The sequence below is a fragment of the Carassius auratus genome, unplaced genomic scaffold (assembly GCF_003368295.1).
Source record: "Carassius auratus strain Wakin unplaced genomic scaffold, ASM336829v1 scaf_tig00216989, whole genome shotgun sequence".
Lineage (NCBI taxonomy): Eukaryota > Metazoa > Chordata > Actinopteri > Cypriniformes > Cyprinidae > Carassius > Carassius auratus.
Window position 1 is genome coordinate 46,213 of NW_020528838.1, and position 27,759 is coordinate 73,971.

At 36.7% G+C, this 27,759-nt stretch overlaps 1 protein-coding gene across 1 annotated transcript; it reads left to right on the forward strand.

Moving 5' to 3' along the window:
- Window positions 1-246: 246 nt before the first annotated feature.
- LOC113099648 (tyrosyl-DNA phosphodiesterase 1) lies at window positions 247-27,612 on the forward strand. The gene is made up of 16 exons (XM_026264535.1): window positions 247-457; window positions 701-1,302; window positions 1,392-1,435; window positions 1,515-1,570; window positions 1,678-1,774; window positions 1,968-2,002; window positions 3,185-3,277; window positions 6,202-6,372; window positions 7,180-7,258; window positions 8,482-8,667; window positions 9,919-9,967; window positions 10,062-10,128; window positions 10,730-10,837; window positions 13,096-13,198; window positions 17,906-18,011; window positions 26,992-27,612. The coding sequence occupies exons 2-16, from the start codon at window positions 711-713 to the stop codon at window positions 27,063-27,065; spliced, it is 1,860 nt and encodes a 619-aa protein (XP_026120320.1). The 5' UTR covers window positions 247-457; window positions 701-710; the 3' UTR covers window positions 27,066-27,612.
- Window positions 27,613-27,759: the final 147 nt, after the last annotated feature.

Here is a 27,759-nt window from a genome sequence, read left to right on the forward strand (position 1 = left end):
AAACTTTTACAATGTTGAGCTATAGGATGACAGTGAGCTCATAATGAAACTGATGTCTGAAACTGTGTGTGTGTGTGTGGTCTGTGTGTGTGTGTGTGTGCGTGTGAGTGTGTGTGTGAAAGATAAACATAAAACAAGTCGAAATGTTGACATATAAGTATAATTATAATAAATCGAAATTAGAAGATTGTTCAATGTCGCGTATCATAGACTTTTATTTTGAAGAACTTTATGGCGTGTCTCTGCTGTAGCTACATGTGGAATTTACAGTGAGAGACTGAGAGCGAGTGCATACCAAATCAAAACAAAGCGAACTGCTGTAGTGCTGTAATGAGTTTCAAATTGACAAGGGTCTAGCAGTTTTGTAGCTGTATATTTGCAGCACTTTATTTCTTTATAATCGTAAACAATTTTAAAAGTATCTTCTTGTAGGCTTATTTCTTCTTCCCGCCTTTTTGTAAGTCTAAATTCATCTACGTTGAACTACATTGGTATTATGTGATGCATACAGTGTATCTTTACGATCTATTATCTATGCGAGCATTTATCTTTTGTCCATATCTGCTTGTGCAAATACAAAAAGCTGTTAATTTAACACAAAACCAGATTGTTGTATTGTAAACATAACATAGTATGAACGATTACAGTATATGGTTTACTGTGTGTAACTATAAAAGTAAAATAATACTGTGATCCACAGCTGAAGAAAAATGTCCCAGGACAGTCAACACGGCAAATGGACCATATCAGATAGTGAAGACGAGGACAACATTATTCCTCCAACACCTCAAAAGGAATCAAACAAACCAAGCATTAAACCTGATTTAGAAAGAAAACCTGACACGAGCACCACTTTCTTCAAGCAAGAGCCCAGGCTGAGTCCAAAACGCAATGAGGACACCCATTCTATAAAAGAACCGTCCGCTCCCTCCATGGGATCTGAAGCCAGGAAAGCCGCACATGTGAATCAAACCCTCCCTGTAAAATATGAAAGCAACCCTTCACCTTCTGTAAAGAGAAAGAGAGAAACAGAAGAGGCAGGCTGGAACCTCTCAAGCAGTGATGATGAAACTCCACCACCTCCCCCCAAAAAAGAGCCCAAGAAGTCTGATGTAAGTCCTAAGAAGAAGAAGACTGAAGACACACGTCCTCCGAGTCCACACGGCACTGGTTATTATAAAGAAGAGCCATCTGATTTCTTTGAGACCAATTTATTGTCTATGAACGACATGTATCGATTTTATCTAAACAAAGTCACTGGGATACCAAAACAGTTCAACACTGGAGCGCTGCATATCAAAGGTATGTCAACTTAAAAAAAGTTCTTATACATGTTATGTATTTCTGATCATCTTATAATAATCTGTTTTCTTCTTCTATTCTATAATCAGACATACTTTCTCCAATGTTTGGAACGCTGAAAGAGTCTGTACAGGTATTGTGTTAATGAATGAAGTTGCAGGTAAGAGACTTCTACCAACCTACTGACCAACATCTTTTTTTTTCTTTTGTAGTTTAATTACTGCTTTGATGTTCCATGGATGGTGGAGCAGTATCCACCTGAATTTAGGTAGGATGAAATATCATATTGTTGGTTGATGTAGAATAACACACTCATTTCCCCACACTGAACACATGTCAGTAAGAACTTATGCTGTTCGTTTTTGCTGTTTTTAGGGACAAGCCGGTCATACTCGTTCACGGAGAAAAAAGAGAGTCCAAGGCTCGGTTAATCGAGCAAGCCAAACCATATCCACATATTCGTTTCTGCCAGGTTCTCTCAGTTTTGCAATAATTTACTTTTTCCACTAGAGGGAAGCATTAAACTTTATGTTAGTCTGAGGTCGTCTATAATATTATGTATTACAGTAACTGGAAAAACCTATAAAAATACTTTAAGGCAGGATTCTTAATGAAAGAATACTAAATGTGTCTTGGTGAGTTAAACTCTCTCTTGTTTTTAACAGGCCAAACTGGATATTGCATTTGGCACACATCATACGTGAGTGTTGAGATGTTTTATATATTTATATAATTTTAGTGAGACTGGGTGAAAAAAAAAAAAAAACTTAAGCTTGAAGTTTGAAAACATGTGCATGAAATAAAACATTCAACCATATAAGGTTTTTTTTTTTTTTTTTTTAAGTAGTATGGGTTATGCCAAAAATTCTAATGTGTCACTGTCGTAGGATGCCACCAGTTAAATGAGCTGCAATGCCAGCTGTAAGCCACATCCCATCAGTACCATCCCAGAATATGGATTAAGCAATCTTCTAAAATTAAAACACATTAATGCTCACAGTTATGAGATGAAACACTCAGAAAGCATATATCAGTGTGGTCCAAGTGGTGAGTTGGTTTTTAAGTGACAATGCAACTGTGGTGGTGTTGTAGTTCACTTATATAATTTCATTAACACCTTGATCAGGATTTAGGTTTTATAAGCAAGCCAGTAACATAATGCATATTGAATATAGCACTCCTCGAACTACTCAAATAAGTATTAACGTCTTCACAGTCCACGCCGGTGTGCAGATTATCAGCAGCGCATCTGTTGTGATGAGTTGAAATTAGATGTTAAACAGGCGCAGTATTGAATTTTAATGTGATGTATTCCTAGAGTACTGTTTTCTCTCATAAGGATCTGTTATGTTTTATTCAACAGAGAAAGAAATAACAGGATTGAGCATTTCTGACTCCAGAGGAGCAAATTAAATGGCTTGTCTTTTATATAAATTGAACAAAAAAGGAAGCAAAAGAACAGAAAGATTTGCAGTATAATCCTACTCGAAACACCTTTAAGTATTCATGTGCTAATTTGCCTTTAAATTAGTTCTAAACGTACCTCTCTGAAGAACACAGAGAGTTATTTTTATTACGTGAAATAATAGATTTTCACACAAAGAACAGCATAGAATTGATTTTGTATTTCAATACTTTTGGTTTTTGTTAGAATAAATTCAACACTAAAGCTGAAGGCTTAATCATTTTTTTAAATGTATTATTTTATACCGCTTGACACAAAAAGCCATAGAGTTTAGCTCAAATAAAAGTTATTATGCAGCGAAGTAATACTGAGTCTTTGGTAAATGTGCCATAGGGTTTAATGGTAGTGTTTTGATAGACACAAATGAATGACATTATGTAAGATCAGTAGTATTAAAATCATAGTTGCCTTTTGCAGGAAAATGATGCTGCTTTGGTACGAGGAGGGTTTCAGAGTCATCATTCTTACCTCAAACCTCATCCGAGCCGATTGGTACCAGAAGACACAGGGGTAAGATGGTCCAGTGTGGAATGGGAGGGGCTAAAAACAAACTTGAGTAAATGAATGGTCAGAATGGAAACGTTCTAGCTGACGGTGCGGTCCATTAAGAAACGAGCTGTTTATGTTGTGCTCTCTTTTGTAGAGAAGCTCGTTTTCTGAATACGCCAACATTTGTTTCATATCTGAAATGAAAGTGGCGCATTCGCTAGTCCTAATGACACATTTGTCTGTTGCTATGACAACACACTGAGAAGATACTTAGAGTAAATTGAAATTAAGCTGATGTATCCTAAATAGGAGTGTTGAGCTCTGCAAATCCAAATAAACCAATCACGTTATTATAGACACCTCTCTTTCCCGAAATGGTGTTTAAATTAGCTACATGGAATAATTGCTTAAACAAAGCATTATGAAAGCTTTCCATTAATAAAGTTATTGTCCATGGTGTTACCAGCAGAAGCTAGCAGGCAGGTCAGCGTGATGGCTAATGAATTAGCAATCACTTTCGGTTATTAGGTTCAATTTTATTAGTGGTGTAACAGAAACAGAATACCATTAAGGAGACAAAAGCTCCAGAGTCATAGGGTTAGGTTGGCAGTTAGGTTATCAAGCACACTAAGCTGTGGATTAGTGAGGAGGAAATGAAATCTCTAAATGAAACAGTTAATATTTAAACCCGCTGGCACACATATATTCAGACAATCTGACATAGTACAGTATATTGGCCCTTTCACTAAACCAGTATTGTGAGATTAGTGTCAGCTCACACAGAGTTAAGTGCTGTTGGAGCTGTGACCTGGTTAGTGCACATGCTGTGTCATATGGTACTGTGGTGTTTATACGGAGGATGTGAGTTTGAATCCAGATTGATATTTCCCAATACCATTCCCACCTGTTCTATGCATCATTTCTTGTCCTCAGTGTCCCTGTAAATAAAGTGTAGCCACAAATGAAAAGGATTGGTAGACTAGAATAGAGGAGAAATAGCCACCGCTGCTAAGTTTGAAAGAGAAAGGCATTGTGTCCACTAGAACATCTTTGTCCAGCTGTCAATGGCAAAAAAATAAAATAAAAAAAAGATGTGGTTGTACATTTGATTGTAAAATTAACGTTTAATCAAAGTTGGCACTATTTACTATTCACATTTTTGGTTTTGTGAACAATGGAAGTCTCTTATGCTTACCAAGGCTGCTATTATTTGATCTAAAATATATAATTTAAAAGTCATTTATTTTTTGTTTATTTCACATGATGATCCTTCAGAAATCATTCTAATATGCTGATGTTGTCATCAAGAATTTGTTTTTTCTAATTAACAATGTTAAAAACAGTTATGCTGCTTAATATTTTTGTGGAAACGATGATTAATTTTCAGGATTCTTTGATGAAGAGAAAGCTTCAAGAACAACATTTATTTCAAATATAGATCTTTTGTAAATTTATTCCATAAAAAAAAAAACTTGCTGAACCCGAATTTAGTGTAGGGTGACATGATAATTCACGTTGAATTTAATTACAACTGAACCGTTTTGCCGTAGATTAAATTTTTGTAGTGGTGTTGTACTAACAATATTCAATTAGACATTATAGATATTATAGGACATAGATATTTTGATTCTAGTCCATGATGTTTTTGGCGTTATTAACAAAAAACAATTTGCTGCATATAGCGCCACCTAGTGTCAGAAAGATGTGTTTGTGTGTGTGCCTGAGTAATGAGTGAGGTCGGGACCATGGCTGAATGGATTATAGATCTGCTATTCACATGAAAATTGCAAAGCTTTTAAAGCAACAGTTTTTCACTCAAGCTGTTTGAATTGGCTGGGCAAATGCTAGATGCAGTTGCCTGAAGGCCATAGTATTTCATCGGTGTTATGGAGAATGCACCCTCTGTTCCTCGCATTTGCCAACCTGTCTCTATCAGCTTCAGACCACAGTGAAGCACAATGAATATCATTAAAGGTCTGACATGGCTCCCCATCTGGTTCTGTCTGATCCCAGGTATCCACATTCTCATTACTATTCACACAGACGAAGGTTCTTCCTCTCAAGTCTCTTCTGACAGACTTTTCTACTGCCTTTATTGTAATGGCTCCAATCTGAATCCATATTGATTTGCTCTCCTTGAGTCTCACGGGAATATGCTATAATCAGTCTGTCAAGACAAGACCCCACACTCCTCCAGTCTTGAGTTATTGGACTTCTTTAGGAGAAGTCTGGCACATCTTTTTCTCCATGAATGTGTGCACTTGTGGAATGCAAAAGCTTTAATAATACTAAGGGTTCTGCATTGATCTTTTCTTTTCTACGAAAGTTAAAATGTTAACTAGCAAAAAAGGATTAGAAATTGACTGTGCATAAATGTATTTATTGCTGTGGCCTTAAAGACAGATACCATATTTTAATTGAGGTGAATGAAAATACATAAAGAAAAATCAACATATTTTGACAAAAAATCTTTTTCACTGAATTAACTTTTACTCCATTGCTTTTGATCTCAACAGCGATTCTCCTTCAGTACCGAATCTTCTGAGTCATGGCAAAATAAATCATATATTTAACATGCAGTGAGTTTTTAGTCAATATTGAGTGTGTTGCAATAAAAAAAATGTGGAATAATGTGTCAACCAACATTCTTCAATCGTGTTGTCTTTGTGGGATGTGCGCAAAAACAAACCGGTGTAGTCTGAATCCCAAACAAATGACTCTTATGAAACAATTATTTTAATGAACTTTGCCTTTACTATTGATTTTCAGAGGCATTCTTTAATTTAACTTTTTGGCTTTTTAACCAAGCATATAACACAAGCAAGCCAAATATCACATGTCCTAGTCGCAACGTCAGGATCTGACAATCTTGTGCATAAACATTGTAACATTTTGATGATTCACATCCTTCATTAGTAAATTTGTTGCTTGTATCTCTGTGACAGGATGTGGATGAGTCCTCTGTACCCCAGGTTACCGGAGGGAAGTCCAGGAACAGCGGGGGAGTCTCCAACCAACTTCAAAAGCGACCTGCTGGAATACCTGGAAGCATACCGGGCTCCAGAGCTTGCTGAGTGGATTGACCGCATCAAACAGCATGATCTGTCAGAAACGAGGTGAGAATCTTAACAAGTGAAAGAGCCATTATTTAAATGAGAAAGTTGACGTAATATAGTCAGACCTTTGACTGATTGCAAAAGGCATTCACAATGCTGCTTATTCTATCAGAAACAATCCATTTTGAGACTGTCTGATTGACACTTAAATCAACCAGTTTATTTAGTTTTTCATGCCATTTAGTTGTGGGTTTATCTAAAATAGATGATACCATTTTTAGCCTTTAACCTTTTTTTTATGTTTTTGAAAGCTCGCCAAAACAGCCATTTTATATTTTAATACATTTTTAAATATAATTTATTCCTTTGATGGCAAAGCTGAATCTGTATTAAATTATTTTTCTGAAATCATTCTAATATTCTGATTTGGTGCTCAAGAAGCATTTCTTATTATTATCAATGTTAAAAACACTTGTGCTGCCTAACATTGTTGTGGGGACCAGAATACATTTTACAGAAATCAGTTTTCAGCATTGGACGTATTCATTCCTTGAAACCAAAAAATCCTACTGACCCCAACATTTTGAATAGTAGTATACAAATTAAATCACAAAATAATAGAGTAAAGTATCTGTCCATCCAAATGGAATTATTTTTCATAGTCATGACAAAGACAAAAGCAGAATATACAGTTCTGCTCATTAACATCTAGTTTATTTGATTTCTAAATAAAACTCAGCATATCTGTCAGGTTTGGTTTCACTAATCTGACTTTGTTCATTTGTTTAATATTAATATTAAATTATTAATTTTATAAAATCTTTATAAATTTTTTTATGTTATTGTTTTTTATGTTTTCTTGTATAGGGTATATCTCATTGGTTCAACTCCAGGAAGATATCAAGGACCTGCCATGGAGAAGTGGGGCCATCTACGATTAAGAAAAGTAAAGTTTTTGTCTTATTGATTACACAATCTTTTTCAAAGACAATAGTTCCTCTCCACCCTAGACTAAAAGGGTTTAAAATTATGTCATTAATGACCCCTCATTTCGTTCCAAACCCGTGAGACCTCCGTTCATTTTAGGAACACAGTTTAAGATATTTTAGATTTAGTCTGAGAGCTCTCAGTCCCTCCATTGAAACTGTGTGTACGATCTACTGTCCATGTCCAGAAAGGTAAGAAAAACATCATCAAAGTAGTACATGGGACATCAGAGGGTCAGTTAGAATTTGTTGAAGCATCAAAATACATTTTGATCCAAAAATAACAAAAACTATGACTTTATTCAGCATTGTCTTCTCTTCCGAGCCTATTGTGAGTGCGACTGCTGTGACTGTTGACATACGACACTGCTGACGTGTTTTCTAGTGCGTCCAATAACAAAGATAACACGTCAGCAGCGTCACTGCAGTGTTGTGAACGCGCTTACAACAGACCCGGAAGAGAAGACAATGCTGAATAAAGACTTAATTTTTGTTATTTATGGACTAAAATTTATTTTCGATGATTCAACAAATTCTATCTGACCCTGGAACGACATAAGGGTGAGTAATTAATGACATAATTTTAATATTTGGGTGAACTAACCCTTTAAGAATGATTGATGTTCATGAAAATGCATTGTATGCATGTAGGATGCCTTGGAGATGTACTCTTCATTTATTGAGTGAATTCAGATAACACTGGCAGAGTGAGGTGTTGGATTGGTCTTTGCAAGATCCAGAAACTGAGCCAGGAGAAATCAATTTCTGTACTAAAATGAAGTCACACTGAACATTGTCTAAACAGCGCTTTGATATGAATGACTGACTCACACAGAGCACACTCTTTACACCTTCATAAGGCTCAACCCACATCAACTGGTGGGTCGTGAACCAAAAATAGGTCAAGGGCTGGTTTAAAAGATTGCTGACAGCAGAGCAAAACAATACAATACTAATGCACATAATAACATGCAACCAACCATATACTCATGCATACTTATGATAGGCATATTGTCTTTTAAAAGAGAGGTAAAAACACTTCCCATATCTTGTGTTGTTGACGTCAAAGACAATGTGTCCAATTTTGTTGCTAATTCATCTGTCAATTGATAAGCTAGCCATATAAGAAACATGCGAATATTGATGTAGTGTGACATACACTCATTGTTTTTGTTTCTCTCAGTTGCTCAGCGAGCATGCGATGCCCGTGCAGAATGAAGAGCGATGGCACGTGCTCGGCCAGTTCTCCAGTATTGGCTCCATGGGACTTGATAAAACTAAATGGTTGGCAGCTGAGTTCCAGCGCACTCTGACCACACTGGGGAAGGCAAGGAAATCATTAGCCAGTCCAGAAACACAGATGCTCCTGGTAAGTGTTTCAAACAGTCCCTGCAGAGCATTTCTGAAATGGTAAAAGGATCTGTTCGTATCACTGCCGTACCCTCTCTGGATTTCGAATAAAGTGGCCAGAAGGATATTACAATAAACAAAGTGGCACACTCTCCTACCAGCTTGCTTATCTATCAGGATAAATGAGCTCTCAATTGTGTCTCCATTTTAATTAGGTTAGAATCTAGGCGGGACACCGGAGCGCACATGTGCATCTGCTTGTTTCTGCATGTTCCTTGTTCGTGTATTTCAGTATCCAATTCCTCTGAGCTATGAAATGTGAAATTTGTTGGCGTCCCACGTGTTTAATTAGCAATTAGTATTCATAGCATGTTCCCTTTTGCTATACTTGAATTCCAATTTTGCGAAAAAGGAAACCTTTTCAAGTCTCTCTCGGCACGAGCTGTTAGAGACAATAGTTACAAGAAGAATTCTCATCCATTCTGTTATTTGCATAACAATATCTGCTCAGATGGAGGAATGGAAGATTGATTTCTGTCTGATGCAGTTATTGTTAAATGTCAGTTGAAAAGTCAAGGCGCCACACGGAGTGTCTTCATCACAGAGAAAGATGGCAGACAGTACCATCGAGCCTTAAATGTTACTGTGTCATCTCTAAAGACCGTAGGTTCTTCCAGTTAGCAGGTTTCAGAAACTCTGTTGAACTATTGAGGTAATTTAGTTCCATTACTGTTGAGGACAAGGGAAATTATTCAGAAGTTCTAAATGTAGACATATAAAGAACACATTATGCACTTTTCTATTGCGATCACATCTGTATTGTGCGAGTCAGACAGTTTAGTTCTGTCTAGTTTCTTAGTGTTTTAAAGGTCAGTGGGTTTAATGGGTGGATGGGTACAGTAGATAGATAGCCTACAGTTCAATAGTTTGATTGATCTTCTTTTTTTTTGTCACATGATGCAAAATTATTCTAAAATGGCGATTTTGTGCTCAAGAAACATTTCTTAATATCAGTTGTGCTGCTTAATATTTTTGTGGAACTGTGATAATTGTTTTTTTTTCTTTAAGAATGGAAAGTTCAAAAGAGCAGCATTTTTTAAAATATAATCTTTAACAATGTAAAAGTCTGTTACTTTTGTTTCATTGAATCCTTTCTTGAATCCCTAAACAAAATTATGAATTCATTTATTTTAAGAAAAGAATAATACTGAACATTTAGTCAAATTGCCATAAATATATAAAAATGTAATGAATCCGTTGTCATTTCTAGATTTACCCGTCTGTGGAAAATGTCAGAACCAGTTTGGAGGGCTATCCAGGTATCATTCATTTTTTATTCTGAAATCAAAACATATTTTTTTCCCTCACACCTCCACCTTCACATGAGATGAGTAACTGTTCTTATCCCTGCAGCCGGGGGATCTTTACCCTACAGTATACAGACGGCTCAAAAACAACTCTGGCTTCATTCTTACTTCCAGTAAGTTCTCATATCTCTGTAAAAAAAAAATAAAAGAAAGAACATTTTGGCAATGTACTCATCGATATTCAGCCTAAAATTCCCCTGTTTAAATGCTACCATGAATATTCTCCTAAAAAGGCTCCTTAGCAGTGCACAACTAAACAGTTGCCTTTCCAAAGAGTTATCTGACCCTTAAATTGCTCCTTAGAAATTTCAATTGGGTTCTTATCCCATCTCTTCCATCATTTTAACACATTATAATCATAAATAAGCTATTTTACTGTTCGCCTCAATTTTGCTAAGTGATCAGAGATGGGGCTATTGCAATGTAGATTCAGTCTCAGTCCCCCTCTGGAGTGCACACTCTACACTTCTACTCAGTATATTTAAATGAGTCCATGTAGACTTCAGTATTCATGCCTGAATGCTGACAGCAATCAGACAGAAAGCTCTCCTCTTCGTCCGCACAGAACGTCCTAAAGCATCATCTCTCTGCACCTGCAAATTGCATGAAATACTTCTCTTGGTGTTTTTGCACCTAGGAAAGGTATATCAGCAGGTGTTTCTCCATGTTCTTTCTCTCTTTCACTTCCCTTCTCAATCTGTCTCCTCTAAACAGTGGCTGGCATGCCGATGTTACTGGCAGGAGCAATGCGATGCCTCACATTAAAACCTACATGAGGGTTTCACCGGACTACACACAACTGGCCTGGTTTCTTGTCACAAGGTTAGAATGATTAAATAACTTGCTTGCTGAATTGTATTCATTTTAGGCCTGATTGACAGTCAGAATTTCAGATCAGATACAGCTAGTCTAGTCACAGCTGGACAAAGAACTGTGCCAAGCGGTTTTATTTTAGTGTTATTTATATATGATTATAGTGCTATACTGTGTACTACTACTGTACTAAATATTATAAATACTAATAGAAGTATATATACTATTAAGTGTTTATTTTAGCTACATTTTGCCTTTTTCATACTACTGTTTAGGTTTAAATTACTTTACTTTAATTCAGTTTAAATTTTATTTCCAGTTTTAGTGATTCAACTAAATGTTATTAAGCCAACATTTTTAAACATTTTAATCTTTTATTGTCTTGTTTTTTATTTAATTTTTATTTAACCAAGGTTATATTCTTGGTGCCATGTTTGTTGAATGCAACTTAAAATGTCTAGATTTTAGAGTAAAAATATAGGCTGTACAATTACAATATTTAATATTGTACAGTATTACAATCACATATTAAATGTTGTACAATGACAATATTTTGGCTTTGTTAAGCCATAATAATGGTTTGAAATAAAGATTGCAATTCTGCTATTACACAATGCACTTTTAAAGTAATAGACAATATAATCTTATCATCATTTTAAACACCTGTTTTATTGAGATTTTATCTCTTTTTGTTATTTCACATCCAAGCTGCTTTAGCAATATCAGATAATTAAGTGTTTATCATATGTCAGTTCAGATCATAATTTTGTCAGTCATCACCAAACTGCACAGCCCTACAAAACAACAAGAGTGGTCTAGAAGGAAATCTAGGGCTCAGTGGCCTTTGGTGTGAGAGACCTGGGTTTGAATCCACTGTGAGACACCAATGTGTCCCTGAGCACGACACTTGACATATATAGCAATGCGACCTCTGACATATATAGCATTTGTAAGTCGCTTTGAATAATGTAATGTAAAAAAAAAACTGCATTTGTTGCCTTGTACCCACATGTGTAATAAAGTTGAATCTAATCTTATCTAAAAATACACAATTCTAAGCATAATTGCATCAACACTGAAATCAGTTTGTGGTTACTCATAGGTTTTGTTGATGATGCATACAGTATATATGATTGTGTTAGTTTTTTACAACAAACACCAAAACACATCTTTATTGTCTTGAATTTGACATTAATGCTAAGCCGGATGAGATCAGCACCGTTTCTGCTCTTTTGTTCTTCAGAGAGCCGCTCATAGCTGCCAAAATAATGCTCTTGGCAGAAGGAGGCTTGTTTTTCTTGAATCCCTGGCAGATTTGTGTCTTCTGTGCAGCACTGATAGTGTTCCACTCAAAGGATCCCTTAGGCCCCATAAATGTATATTTACACAACATAAGCCTGATATGTTTGTTTATTGAAGATTACGCCATTCTCTTTCATTGGCTGTTTCTTAGCTGCAAAATAATAGCTGCTTTCCTGTTTCTTCAGTCTGGAAGGTTATATGTTTGTTAGTTAGCACCATGGACTCTGGACCATTAAACTGCTCACTCAACAGCACTTTTACAGATAATCAAAGCTCTTTAGTGAAATTGGTCAATTGAAGTGGTAAAGACTTGGTGGACAAGCGGCAGGTGGATTATAAAACGCAACAACGTGGTAAAAGAACACTCTTCTCTTTGATTATCTTTCAGATTACATTCAGGAATAGCATGTTCATTCAGCAGTTGAAAGCTTGAATTTCAGATTTTGCCCTAGAAAACCAATCACTGAGGAAAGATTCTGGTTTTAAAAGCCTCTCTTTTACCAGCAGACAATGATATTCTTTATTCAAATCTTTTAACATATGATGTTCCTGTGGCTCTGGCATTGAAGCCCGCGTGATTTTCATCTCAAGGCTGCATGAATGGCCACTGTTCCTGCGGCATTTCTAAAAGCGATGGCTTTAATCGTAGTTGAAATGCACAGGAAGGGAGATCGTGAGCAGTGTCTCTAGGTCAGTCATGTCCAGCGATGAGTTATTCATAGATCTTTTTATGAAGATTAAAGCCTGCAGTGGATGCAAAGCCTTCAAGCATAGCCTGTCATTCTTAAACATCTAAGTCCAAAACCCATTAATTATTTAGTAATTGCAGTCTGAAAAAAAGACTCCTCTACAATATCCTTTAGCTTTGACGTGTTTAATGCTAATACTTCTAGTTTAGGTGACATTTATATGAATGTTTGACTTTGAAACATGGGTGAAACCTCATCTGCTGGTATGCTCCGCAGTGCCAATTTATCAAAAGCTGCCTGGGGCGCCCTGGAGAAGAACAACACTCAGATTATGGTTCGTTCCTATGAACTGGGAGTTCTCTACCTGCCTTCAGCCTTTGTGAGTATTGAGTACCTGTACATTTCTGACCTTCTGCTAAATCCAGTTAAAACCAGCTTCTGATTGTGGCTGAATAGTATCTAGTTAGGCCGCGTTTCCGCTAAAGCATTTTTCCTTAGGCTAGCATATTCTTTCCGTTTTTTTCAATGGAAGCACTTCATTTTTAAAATGCCAGCAGTGCGACGAGACACTCAGGATTTATTTTTTAAAGAATGTTCAACTTTGGATAAAACGCAGCGCTCATCACGGTCTTTTTAGTCATCTAACCAATCACAGTGGAAGAGGGGCGGGACTAATACCACGCCGACCAACTTTTTGCTTGTACTTTGACCGAACAATAATGGAGAAGTAAATATTCCTTGTCTTGGAGTATTCATGACTTCACCAGATGGGCTTCCTGGACTATCACAATAAACTGTAAATATGGAGAGGAATTTCAAAAGTGTGACTTCCAAGCTTAAAAAGTTGATGGGAAATTAGGGAATTTACTGTAGAAACCAAGTGAACTGAACCAAACTGAGTGTTTCCTATATATTCTAGTAATGTTTCAAATATTTACTTCTGGTTGATGAGTCGAACACTTTTCCAGCAGGGTGTTAGTTTAAAAGAAAAATTAAGATCTCCTGTAAAACCCCCTAAGAGAAGATACTTCAAGAGAAGGAGCTGAACAGAGACAAAAAAAGACATCTGTAGAGTCTCTGAACGTACTTCTTAGCTACTCTAAGTGTGTAAATACTAAACATAATGTCTTGGAGTAGATCTCTTGTTTCTCCATATGTAGAGACAGAGATTTTGTGTAACATTCACATACTCGCAGGGTAATTTGTCCTTGTTGTCAGGCTAGGTCTTAGAATTGCTTCAAAAGTTGCTAAGCAACAGTATGGTTCAGTTCTCTTGCTGTGGAAAAGGGGTGGGGGGACATGAGTTTGAAAGAGGATAGTAAAAGGTTGTGCTCTCTTATTCAAAAGGGATGTGTTTTGTCTTTTTTTGTGGCCTGGAGCCTCTTTGTTTTGGTTGAACAAAGTTTTGTTTATGTCATGGTTAGTTCTTGCTAGAGGTCATTTTTGATTTGTTACATTATAATGGATCCATAATTAGCCATTTTAAGGTTGAATAATATTTTTCACTGAGCATGTTTTTAGGACATTATATTTTGCATTCAGTACACATAAGCATTACTTGGTTTCCTTGCTTAAGTTACAAATGAGCCTGCATGTTGACTGTTGAAGTTATTTTTACATCTGTAGGTCATGCTCCATAATTTTCACAATGAGTCACGTTTTTTTTGTTTGCGACAGTGTGGTGCTTTAATAAAAGTTCTCTTGTTTAAGAAAGTGTGAGATCAGACTGTTGAAGATCGTCATAGTATAAAATACATTTTGTTTTTGCTCTTAACGAAACCGCTTTGACTGCATGTCTTTAAGTTTTCAGTACATCACGCTGTTTCAGTCATGCTGTGTTGCAGAACTACTTGTGAGCCAAACTCGCCCTTGTCCTCTTTAGCACCAATAAATCTAGTTGACTTAATAAAGCATGTTTCTGAAGTGAGACGCAGTTAATGAGTCATGCTTTTTTAAAAATAGGATTTCATAATTTTGTAATTTCAGATTTAGTATTCATGTAAATTGCTCATTACTAGCTCCTCCAAGCAGCCAAGGCCATTACAGAAATGTAAAAGAAAATGTTCAGTATAACATGTAATAAGATAGGGATGCACTGAATTTAAAAATAAAAATTAAGGAATAATTCACTTTAAAAATTTTAATTTTGTCATCATTTACTCACCCTCCTGTCATTCCAAACCTGTATGAGTTTCTTTCTTATGTTAAACATTAAATAAGTGATTTTGAAGAATGCTGGTAACAGTTGATGGTCCTCATTGGCTTTCATAGTATTTATTTCCCTACTATGGAAGTCAACGGAGACCAACAGCTGTTTGGTTCTACAAAATTCTTCAAAATATCATCAAGCTTTGGAACAACATGATTGTGAGTAAATGATGACAGAATTTTCATTTTGGGGTGAACTATTCCTTTTAATAGGTTCAAGTAATCAAAAATTATGTTTTTCAATTTTCAGTCTCATTGTATATGGATTCATGGTGTTCTGTTCCATGAATTCATCTTTGTGTTGTGTTTGCTTTTACAAACTGTTGGATTAAATTATTATCTGTGGTAGACAGAAACCCTACAATTCCTGGTTAACCACTTAAGCTCTGACTCAGTTGGGTATTTATTTACTCTTTGACATACTCTTGAACCACCCAGTTGGCTACTTGTTTTAACTGCAACCAAAAACAGCTGTGGCTAAACAATAGAACAGCTGGGTTCAATAGACATGTCATGAAGATGCTAGTGAAAAACATAAGAACCAGTGAAGTTAGTAATGAGGAATGTGATGTTTTTGCTAGTGCCACAACAATTAATTATGCATGAACTCTGTCAGTATGTCTGGCTGCAGCTGATTGAGCAGAAATTCAGATAAATTGCTCAATTATTGACTAACCCTCATATTACTCCGGACCACATTAACCTCAATGATGGCTCTGCTCAACCACTAAGATGTGTTTATTAGTTATAACAACACAATTTATCAGTATTACTTGTGACAGCTGAAATATAACTAGAAGTTTGAAGGTTATTTGGGAGTTTTGCTGTTTTTGTTATTTTTTTATGGTTATTATTTTTATATTCTATATTCTATTTTTTTTTTTTTTTGGTTTGTATGTGTACAGTATATATAGATGCTTCAAGAAACCTGCCTACAAAGTTACAGTACTGTTAAAGGTTTTAGGCACTTGAGTAAAAAACTGAGGATGCTGTCAAAAATAGATTATCAATTAACTTCTGTTAACTAAATTAAATCAACATTTGGTGCAACCATCCTTTGTGTTTAAAGCAGCATTTGGCCTAGGTGCACATGTGCATAATTATTTTTAGGTAGCTTTGCAGGTAGGTCTCTTGAAGCATCTTTGAGATGCTGCCACAGTTCTTCTAGATTTAAGGCCCGTTCACACCAAGCACGATAACTATAAAGATAACGATAAAGATATAGTTCTAAAAATTGTTCTCATTATTAAAGAATAGCGGAGTCCACACCACAACTATAACAATAAAGGCAAAGAGAAACGAAATCGTTGGAATCACTTTCAGAACAATTTTTTTTCTGATTAATGATAAAAACATTGCCAACCAATCAGAATCAATCCTGCTGTAATGAGCTCGAGAATTTAAAGCATCCAACGCGCGTCCGCTTGGAATACACAGACAATATCGTTCGCTGGTGTGGATGCTAATATCGTTTTCTTTATAGTTATCCTTCTTGGTGTGAACAGGCCTTTAGTCTGTCTGAGTTTGTTCTGTTCCTTCATGTGATTCCACACAGAATGGATGATGATGATGATGATGATGATAAGACCTCTGTGTCGAGCATTAGCTGCTATAAGATTCCTTAACTAGAAACAAAACTAAATCTCACTGGATTATTACAATTAATGGCTAAATGAATGTTTGAAAGTGTAAACTGATATTTCCTATGGACACACTACAGCAAAAGATAGAAATAACTTATTTGTGCTGGTGGTCTTGCATCAGGGTAAAGTGGCCTTTAGAAGAGGGAGTTTAGAGGAAGGCAGTTATTACATGTAATTAATCTCAGTGATTAACAGTCCTAATTGCTGGTTACATTACTTCCATTGTACTCATTTGTTTTTGATAAAAACATCTGCTAAATGGTTAAATGTTAATGTATGTTAAAAGCTTTCTAAACTCTCCCAAATGCCTTCCATATTCAGAATTTCAGAACTTTTTGTATTGAGTTTCTAGGTCGCTTCCTGTTTTTTCTTCACAGATAGCAGGACAGTGTTTTGCACCTGCTCCATCTCTCTGGGTTTTGTGAAAGCTTTAGCTGTCTGAGTCTGGGTGACATTTTCCCCACTGCCCTTTAAATCTATCCAGCCCCCTCCATCATCATGCCCACCACACAAATGAGAGTTTAGCTTCCCTTGGAACAGTCCTGCTCCCCTCTGTCTTTTTCCACAGAAAACAGGATGAATAAATGCACTCGTTCTCATTAGAGCTGCACGAGCACTTTTGTCATGTGTTGTCTCCATCATGTGAGTTCATGGGAGTCATGGCATATCTTAATGTCTATTGATATGAGGTTAAAATAAATGTGTCTTTCAGTTAGTTTGGGACTTTTTTTTTTTTTTACATGTTCTCAGTTTTTTTAGCAATGTGAATAATCCACTGGTTCTATTAATGGAAATACTGTTTTTTTTTTTTTTTTTGGTCATATATTTTGTTGTTACTTAAATTACTATGCATATAATTATTTATTTGTGTGAAAATTGTTTTTGTAGGATGCTAGTTATTTCTTAACTAAATCTTTTGGCGTTAGAGATGAACAGGATAGTCAACTATTCATCTGACAATCAATTGGCAGATTAGTGATTATTTATTTAAAATAATAAATAACATTTTTTTATTATTTAAAAAAATATTTTCTCTGCCGTGAAAAGTTATTCTGAGATGCAGCCTAGCTTGCAGTGATGCTGTTAATAATGTTTGTGTGTGAACATTGCAACAAGTGCACTATAACTTTGTATAATTTTGTGCAATAAGTAATTTATATTTTAGCTTATTTATATGCCTTTTTCAGATTAGCACATCCCTACTGAGCACTGATACATGTGCTTTTTATTTGTAGAATATGAGCACATTTCCTGTGGAGAAGAATGTGTTTCCGGCCTCTAGCTCCTCCAAAGGCTTCCCGGTGCCTTATGACCTCCCACCTCAGCATTACTCAAGCAAAGGTGAGACTGAACATTGCAAGTAACTTGACTAAGATTCATTGTATTTGTAGTTCCAACCTTCATTAAAATGTCAGAGATGTTCTTCTGAACTCTGAACAACTACACATATTTAAAATGACAGATGAGGCATTTGCATCAAAGTTTAAAGGTTTGCTTAATGCATAGAAAGTACACTGAATTATCGCTTGAGGAAAGGTTAACCTTTACTTTGAATTTTAGAGTTCAAATGACTGCTGAGGAAACACTCTTTAGATATTAATTGCACAATGCAAAAGCCTTTATGAAAGCTTGCAGTGCAGGCCAGTATCCAGGCTAAACAAATCAATTATTTTGATACTGTGCAAATGTCTAAATTTGCTCTTTCACACTTGTTAGTTTTGTAGCTAAATTACATTCTCTTTAATTATAATGCAGCCTATCATATAATGAATAAGTGTGTTTCTTGAGTGTACATCACTGTGTGTGATGAGCAAGGTGTTCAAAGACAGCTACTCGTGATGTCATAGTGTATATTTTAATTGCTGACAGCAGTAAAGCACAAGAGGTATGCATGACACAATTAATGGCCATTTCATTTCCTGCACAGTGGTGTACTCTGAGTCATCCATTGAGATTAATAATGAGGAAACATTTGGTTCAGCTCATAGGACTTGATGTTAATATCCCCAGTAATCAGCACTCCTAATTTTAAGTGGGGAGCGGGGTAAGAACGTCATCAGGGTCTTCAGGTGGGCACCCTCCTTCACAGGTGTTTCATTGATAGGCCCACGACACCTCCAGAGGGCTCATCGGCAGCACCTGGTGTCCCAGGTAAGCCCCCTTCTGCTTTTACCCTTCCTTATTGTTCTTTGCAGCCCAGTTGGGGTCCTTCCTCTTTATCCAGATCCACCTGCTGCTCTGCTCTGCTGCCTCCGACAGTGATCTAATGGCTTTCCTGAAGCCCTGTCCCCGAACTCCCACACTCTTCAGGAGCCTGACTATGGATGTGGCCACAAATCCTCTGCAGCCAACCTCTACCGGAAGTACCTGTGTACGCCAACCTAGTTGTTTTTGCCTCAAAACCTATATCAATGTACTTCAGCTTTTTCCATTCATATGCTTCTCCCACTGCAACCTCCCATGGTACAGTTAGTTCCACGATGAACAGGGACTTCTGTGAAGTTGACCACAAAAAAATATCCGGCCTGAGTTTGGTGTTTGAAATCTTAGGTGGAAACTTGAGTTGCTGATCTTGGTCCACTTGCATTTTCCAGTCCCGTGTGGCATCCAAGAGGGTGCTATCCACTCTTGCAGCTGGTTTTGCTGGGCACTGCCCTGCTCTCACAAAGGGATGACTGGCAATTGGCGTAGGACTTGGTTATGCCTCCAGGTTTAACAGCGTTGGGACAGACTGGTTTTGCAGCCAGTGAGGATGTGCTTAAGAGTTGCTGGGGTTTGACAGAAAAGACATGCTGGATCATCTCCATACCACTGGTTAAGATTCTTAGGTGTAGAAAGAACATCTTAGGTTACGGCTGCACGATGTGTCGTTTAAGCACCGATATCACGATGTACGAATCCTTGATAGTCACATCGCCGGATGTGCGATGTAGGCTGTGGTAGTTGATCCGTTATTCTTTAACTGTACGGGCCAGCTGCTCCCCGGCCCTTGACGAATGTGATTTGCGGATTAATTGCACAGCTTAACCCTCATAGACTGAAAGTTTTGACAGGGCAGAAAGAAAAAGAGCACGCGAGAGGGAGAGATAGAGAGAGAGCGCACGCACGTGAGAGAGAGAGAGCGGCATGCTCACCGTCTTCAAACAACACGAGCGCTTTCTTGCTCTCTCTCCCTCGCGCATATTAATCAGTTGACACGATGGTGTCGATGTTTAAATCATTTAAAATGAGAATTTAAGTGTGCTCACCCCATTTTTGTTTAAAAGAAGAAAATTTATTAGATTTCATATCGCAATATATATTGCAGAAAAATAAAATATCGCAATGTCATTTTTCCCAATATCGTGCAGCCCTATCGTAGGTGGCCCTGATGAGGAAGCTTATTTGGCTTCCTTCCATTTCCCCCATATCTCTCCAAGTGAGCTTATGATTCTCCAGGTTTTCCCAGGTAGTCCACTGGCCCTGCTCAGCTTGTGCCACTGCCTTTGCGCATCTCTCTGCTTCCTGTTGATGCCGGACCTCAGCAACTACCAACTTTCTCTTCTCTGCAGATGTTGCCTTGTTCCATGTAGGTCGACTAGTCCCAAGTCCAAGCCCGCCTCTTCCTTGCTGCACCTGTCCAACTGAGTAGGTCTCCATGTCTGAGAGTGAATTGTGCTTGCTCTACACTCTTAGTTGGAGTCCACTTCCTCCCAGTTGCCAGTCTGCGAGGAGCTGTTCGTATGGCTGCATCTTGAGGCCTCGCTTTAATGCACTTGTATTCTTCGGTGAGGCTAGAGATAGGTAGTTCCAGTGCACCGTTTCAATACAACCCAGTGTTACTGAGGCAGCGCGGAAGTCCCAGCCACTTCTTGATGTATGCACTGACTGTCCTCTCCAGCTTCTCTACTTTGGAAGGGTATGCGGGTAGCAACCCAACTTTCCCAGAAATGAAATCTTATCAATACTGACAAGACCTTTGATGGTTTCTTCACTCAATAAGTCACACTCCTCTGCGTCTTTGAGATTTGCATTGTACCACCATCCTAAGCTCTTGACAGGCTGCTCTGTCACCAATGGAATGGGTGTTTCATTGATGTTGAACCTCTGGTTGGTAAGCTTTCCTTTGATGATGAATATGCTCCTGGATTTACTGGGTTTCAACTTCATCCTTGCCCATGTAATGTTTGAGTGAAGCTTTGCTAACAGACGTTTGGTACAGGCGATGGTTGAGGTCAAGGTGGTCATATCATCCATATAGGCACGAATCGGTGGTAGCCGCTGTCCATCCTGTCGACGCTCCCCTCCGACTACCCATCTAGATGCCCTGATGATCACTTCCATTGCTATGATGTAGGCTAGAGGGGATATGGTGCACCCTGCCATGATACCCACTTCCAATGCTTGCCATGATGTTGTGTATTCTGCAGTTGCTATGGAGAATGCAAATCTTTGAAGTAGTTTCTTACCAGATTTGTGATGGTTTCAGGAACATGAAAGAAATTGAAGGCTGCCCATATTACTGAATGGGGGACAGATCCAAAAGCATTGGCCAGATCGAGGAATAAAACATGCAGGTCTCTTCCCTCCCTTTTTACAGATTCTATTTGATGCCAAATCATGCTTGTGTTTTCAAGGCATCCTAAAAAACCTGGTACCCCGGCATTCTGTATAGATGTGTCAATCAAGTTGTTCTGCTTAAAGTAAAAATGCTAAAGAAGATCTTGCCTTCAACATTCAGGAGATTGATTTGTCGAAATTGGTCAATGTTTGAGGCATCCTTCTCCTTGGGAATTACTACTCCCCCTGCTCTTTGCCATGCTTTTGGGATGTTTTGTTTCTTCCATGTCACCTTCATTATCCTCCACAGAAACCACAAGTCACCTGGGGTGTTCTTATACAACCGGTAAGGAACTCCATTTGGTCCTGGTGCAAAGGCTACCCTTGCCTTCCTTACTATGTTGTCGATCTCAGTCCATTTTGGGGGGCTGTCATCGAACTGGTGATTTTGTTGGGGAATTGGCAGCATGTCTGATGGGATCTCCTTTTGCTCAAGTCTTTGGTCATCTGAGTGTGTCGCTTCAGGTGGTGCTCCAGCTCCTTCTTTGGTACCTTAAGAGATCCGCTCTTTTCCCTTGTAAAAAAACCCTTTTCCAAATTGAAGGGATTCTAGTAGGAGAAAATTCTTGTCTTCTCCTTTTTCCTTTGTTTAGTTCGGAGGTTTTCTGCTTGTTCTTGTCTTGCAGCTGATGATGTTAGTGCTGTGCTGATTATTCGCTTTGCCATTGTCATGTTCTTTCCAGGGTCCGTTACCGTCTAGTCAGTTGACGACATGACATTTACTGCCACCCAGATTTTCAAATATATATTAGGGGTGTAACGGTACGCAAAAATCACGGTTCGGTATGTACCTCAGTTTTAAAGTCACGGTTTGGTTCATTTTCGGTACAGTAAGGGAAAGAAATGCAAACATTAAACTGCAGGTTGTTTATTACTATAAACTTTTTTTAACAATTAGTTTTTTTAAATACTTTTTAATAAAATATATCTAAAATAAAAAAAGAATAAGAAATAAAATACTGCTGCAAAGTTATCCACTAAAAAAATACTCTGTCTCAAACCAATATCATATAATAAAATATAATGAAAAATATAAATAAATAACTATGATTACAGTGCAGCATTAGCAATACCAGCTTATAGGCCTGCTCATATTTAAAAAAAATATATATAACTCATGAGATGCGCGTCTCACACAGGCAGTCTGCAAGCTCTAACCTGTTAACATGGGAGCCGAATTAAAAACGGACACACCACGCAGATGAGACGCTTGCACCACGCATCCAGTGTGTCGCCAGCCTTATTAGAATCAGCTGCAGGGCGGGATTTGCAGTGAACGCGGAGACTTCCGCCACTTAATATGTTCGTTTGGAAACACGACAATGAACCTATGTTACGCATACAAAATATTGCATTCGGTCATTCGGTACACACGTGCACCGTACCGAAAGCCCTGTACAAAAATGGTCCGGTACGAATACACGTACCGTTACACCCCTAATATATATATATATAAATATATATATACTGATTTGATGTGTGCAAAATGTTATAATTTATATTAATAATGTATTATTTAAAAACTATTTCTATTTCAAATAAATTATTTTCCTTTTCTGTTCCTGTATGAATGTATGTATACAACAAAGAAGAAAAAGGATGCTACTTGTCAGCTTCCTGTAAGCCAATATGTATAAACGAGAAGCCTTCCATTTTATGTAAATAAGCGTTTTGGTCATGAGTCAAGTATATGGCTGTTTAGTAAAACTATGGATTGTTTTGACTGACAGCACAATTCCAGATGAACCCAAACTATAGCCTGCAGGACTTACTGATGACAATAAATTAACTCATTATCATCTGCTGGGTAATTACTGTGTTCTATGGTGCAGACTTTTGTGCAAATGCACAGATTCAGAGACAGAAGGCTCACAGGGATATATCACCAGTTTTGCATTCAACGCATGCTGTCAAAAGAAAAAGAGATTTCACATTAATTGGTGTGATAAATTGGTGTTAAAAAATCCAAAATGTTAAATAATTTTTAAAAAATAATGTTTTTTGAAATTACAGGTTCTGAATTATGGTCTTAAGTACAGAAGTTTTGCAGAGAAAAATAAGCACCTGATGTTGAAAACAGAGCATATTAGACATACCTTTTTTGGCTTTGTTTTGAGATATTAGATTATTTTATTCTGTTTTTGGGTGTCCATTATATTCATATGCTACTGATAACGTCAGGAATCACTAGTACTTATGTTAGTCACTGTCAAAGACTGTTTGATTGTTCAGCCGTATAATTACAGAGAAAATCCAACTGTCATCGGCGCCACATTCTTAGTAAATGAAAATAAGAGTGCTATGGGCCCTGCCCCCCGGCCCCGTCAGTTTGACGACCTTTAATCATGGTGAGAAAATAGAGGCGGCAATCGATGGTACTATTGAAACCAAGGGTGTCATCAGTTTATGAACTGAGGCAGAAACACTCTGTGGTTGCCATAGCAGCATAGGTCTTTTGATAGCAGAGGCTTCAGCCATGAAGTGTGATTAGTGGGCGTGGCCTCTAGATCAAGATAAAAATGGACAGTCTTCTCTGTATGTTTAGTAAGCTTGGGCTTCTGCATTGATTATGATGCATCAATGTGCATTTAGCAGTAAATTATGTTTTAGCACTCTATCTGTGAATGTTTTTGTCTGTGTTTGGAATATTACATTATATGTGACCTGGACCACAAAACCAGTAATAAGGATCAGATTTTGGAAATTAAGTTTATAAATCATCTGAAAGCTGAAATTTTTTTATAATAATAACCTTTCCATTCATGTATGTTTTTTTTTTGTTGTTTTTTTTTTAACGTCCAGGATATATATATATATATATATATATATATATATATATATATATATATATATATATATATATATATATATATATATATATATATATATATATATATATATATATTGTTTGGGATCAGTACTTTTTTTCTTTTTTTTTTTATTGCAGGAGTAAACAGCCTTTAAACTGTTATTTTAAAATGTAATAATATTTGAACTTGTGTGTTTTTGTTTAGTAATTTTTCTAAACAATGTATTGATATTAAAACTGTTAATATTGCAATAAATATATAGCCATTGTTGCTTATATGGCTGTAAAACATAAATAAATAATATTGACAGTATTACTATTTTTACTGTATTTTGATCAAATAAATGCAGCCTTGGTATGCATATTAAACGTCTTTTACATACATTTAAAAAAATATTTTGGACTGTAGTGTATACTTTGCACAGTATCTCCAGAATTTCTATGTAATTTATGAGTTATATATAATTTATATTTAATTTAAATTTATACTTTTGATTTTAAAATTTTTACCTATATTTAATCACACTACAAAACATTTGTAAAAAAAAGCTTGGCCTGAATTGCATTCATAACAGACTAAATTATTTGTATTATTATTTATTTATTTATTAATTAATTGTTTGTAATAGACAATAAATTAAGCTTATTCTAGTTTTTCTGAAATAAGTGCAAGTGGAGGACAGAACTATGATTCTCCAGTCGGCCACTCAAAGGGTCACAGCCAGGACAGACAGAACTCATTGAAAGCTCAGATGAAAGTTATTTCCACCAAGGGCTATCGTAGTGTCTCGCATCTGCTATCAGTGCACAATGCTTAATAGAGGCACTTCATTTCCTTCACATGATTGCTTATCCAATCAAATCAAATGTGTCACTGTCCTTGCTGATACTCATTCGTGTGATATTCAGTTTCCCACTGGATCTATTCCAGTGTCATTCGTTTACATAAATGTATGTAACAGTTAACTGCAATGGAGTCACACAAGTGCTTCTTAGAGTATTATTTTATGTCTAAAAGGAGTTTTTAAAATATGACTTCTCTTATGGGAAGGGGATATGTTAGTGGTCATGGTTTCTTTAATAAGAGCATCCATCATGTTCACTCTCACAGTTCATTTCATCTGAGCCCCTGCCGTCAACACCTGTGATATTAATACAGACCGATCCCAGTCACACACCCAAATGTACACCTCAAAGAGTAGCGCTGCACCTCTATATTAAGACAAACGTAATACATTTCTATTTCTGTTGCTGCTGAGAGAGGATAGTTTCATATCCCTCTAAATCAGCTCAGGACTTCTCAACACTCTATCCTTCAACGGGCTCAGTCTCGGGTCACAACCAAAAAGGGACCAGCTATTGTGAATTAGAATGGACCACTTCTCAGTAGCTACTTGAATCTAGTTCTTTAATTCAGCGAGGAGACTATTGAGTGCTGCTTAAGATCCTCTCATGTGCAAACACCACTAAAGTAATAGTTCTCCCCAAAACTAAATTCTTTCATCTATGTACCCAGATCTTTCAAGCTTCAATTTTCCATACAATGAAAGCTACCACAGCTGTGAACTAAGTTCATTCTAGGAGAAGTTGTTCTTTATGAATGCTTTTTTAATGTGCAAGAAAAGATCATGTCAGAGGTGTGTTATTTTCAGTTATCATATTGGTAAATTGCAATCCATTTTTATGCACCCCTTTGGCAAAAAGACAAACCGTAGATGGTTTTGATGATCAGTTTTTCTTCACTTCCTCTTCACGTATATTGCAGCTGTTCCAGGCAACAATTAACCCTGGGTGTGAACGTTTGTGTAGCCCTACTGCTGTGTGTTCCTGCTGTTAGATGAAAAAACTGTCATTATTGAAAGTTCTTGAAATTGTTGCGCTAATTAAATAACTTAATAGTTCTTCCAAAGGCAATCATTGTTATTGCTATTGCTCATAGTCGGGCTTAGGGAAGTATTACATTTGAATGCATAATTCATCCTACACCAACTGATCTACTAAAAGTAAAACTGAAAAGAAAAATAATATTATATAGACATTTTAAAAAATAAATAAAAAAACAACAAAATTGATAAAACTTATCTAAAATTAAAATGAAAACAACATAGAAATTTAAAAACTAATTCAAAAGATTAACAACCATATATTATCTCAGTTATACTCAAACGACTGTTATGTATTCCTTTTTAATACATTTTTGTTTATTTTATTTTTGCATAATGCAATGCATTAAGGTCCACACAAGGCATCCATTTATTTTAAATAATTTTATTGGGTACTACACCACCTACTCATTAGGTCTATATATGTATAAATAAAGACAAGTTTTATGACGGTTGACTATATATGCCTCTGTATTTTACCCAGTTATCTGTTAAAATTCCTTTGAGATAATTGACTCGCTTATATTTTTCTGTAAGTTATAAAGTGTAATGTTCTCATATCAGAGGTATTATATATCTATGCTCATTCACCATATTGTTTTGTTTCATGCACTTTCTTTAGAGGTATTTTAATTGCTGGGTTGTTTTGAGATTGAATCCAGTTGTCAGCTTGTTACCATGGATACTGCTGTTTTACAGTCTTTTCTAGAAGTATATATCTTATAATAGATTATTAAGTAAACCACACAGTTTGTGCACGATCCTTCATACTGATACAGGACACACACCAGTAGTTATGCCACAGGTGAGCATATATCTCAAGGCAGGTCAGCCTTCAGGGAGAGGTTAGAACCTTCTCTTCTAGCCATACTGGGAATATTTGTTGGCCCAAGGCAAATATGTAATTCTGCATCATCTCAAATCATCATGAAACTCTGCCCGGAGCAGTTCAGACTCCGAGACTGTAAATCTCCAGGGTTTCCATTAATGTATGCTGTTGCATTTCAGTTGTGTTTTCTTCTCGTTGCAGATCAACCGTGGATCTGGAATATTCCTTACACTAAAGCCCCAGACACTCATGGAAATGTATGGGTTCCTTCTTGAGAAGTTCGAGGTTCAGGGATCATCTGCATAATACAGAATTAACATAGAAAACAGACCATCAGCATTTGACTCTGCTTCGGGTCTGTTTAGGTTAAGCCTTATGAAGATCTAACCACCACACTTTAAAGGAATAGATCACCCACAAATGAAAATTGTCATAATTTACTCACCTTCATTTCGTTCCAAACCTATATGAGTTTCTTTCTTATGTTGAACTTAGAAGATATTTTGAAGAATGCTGGTAATCAAGTAGTTGTTGGTCCCCATTGACCTTCTATGGATGTCAGTGGGGACCGACAACTGTTTGGTTCAAAATTCTTCCAAATATCTTATTTTGTGTTCAACATAAGAAACTTATATAGGCTTGGAACTGATGACAACATTTTCATTTTTGGGTGAATGGTAGATGTGCACCATTATAGTGTGCACCCTTAATGCTGTATTTTAGTCCTTTTTTTTCATAGTATAAATTGGTGATGTTTAGTTATGCCTAAATTGTCAACTTTTTGTAAAAACACCAAATAAAATGCATTTTACAACTGGAAAACCTTGGAACTAAATACATTTTTCAGTAGCAGTGTCCTCCAATGACTTGTGGAAAAACTTGTTTATTTTGAAATCCAGTAATGTTTGTTGAAAATAGCAATCAAATGATGTTTTTATTCAGCAAAACAACCATTCCCAATGGTTTTTA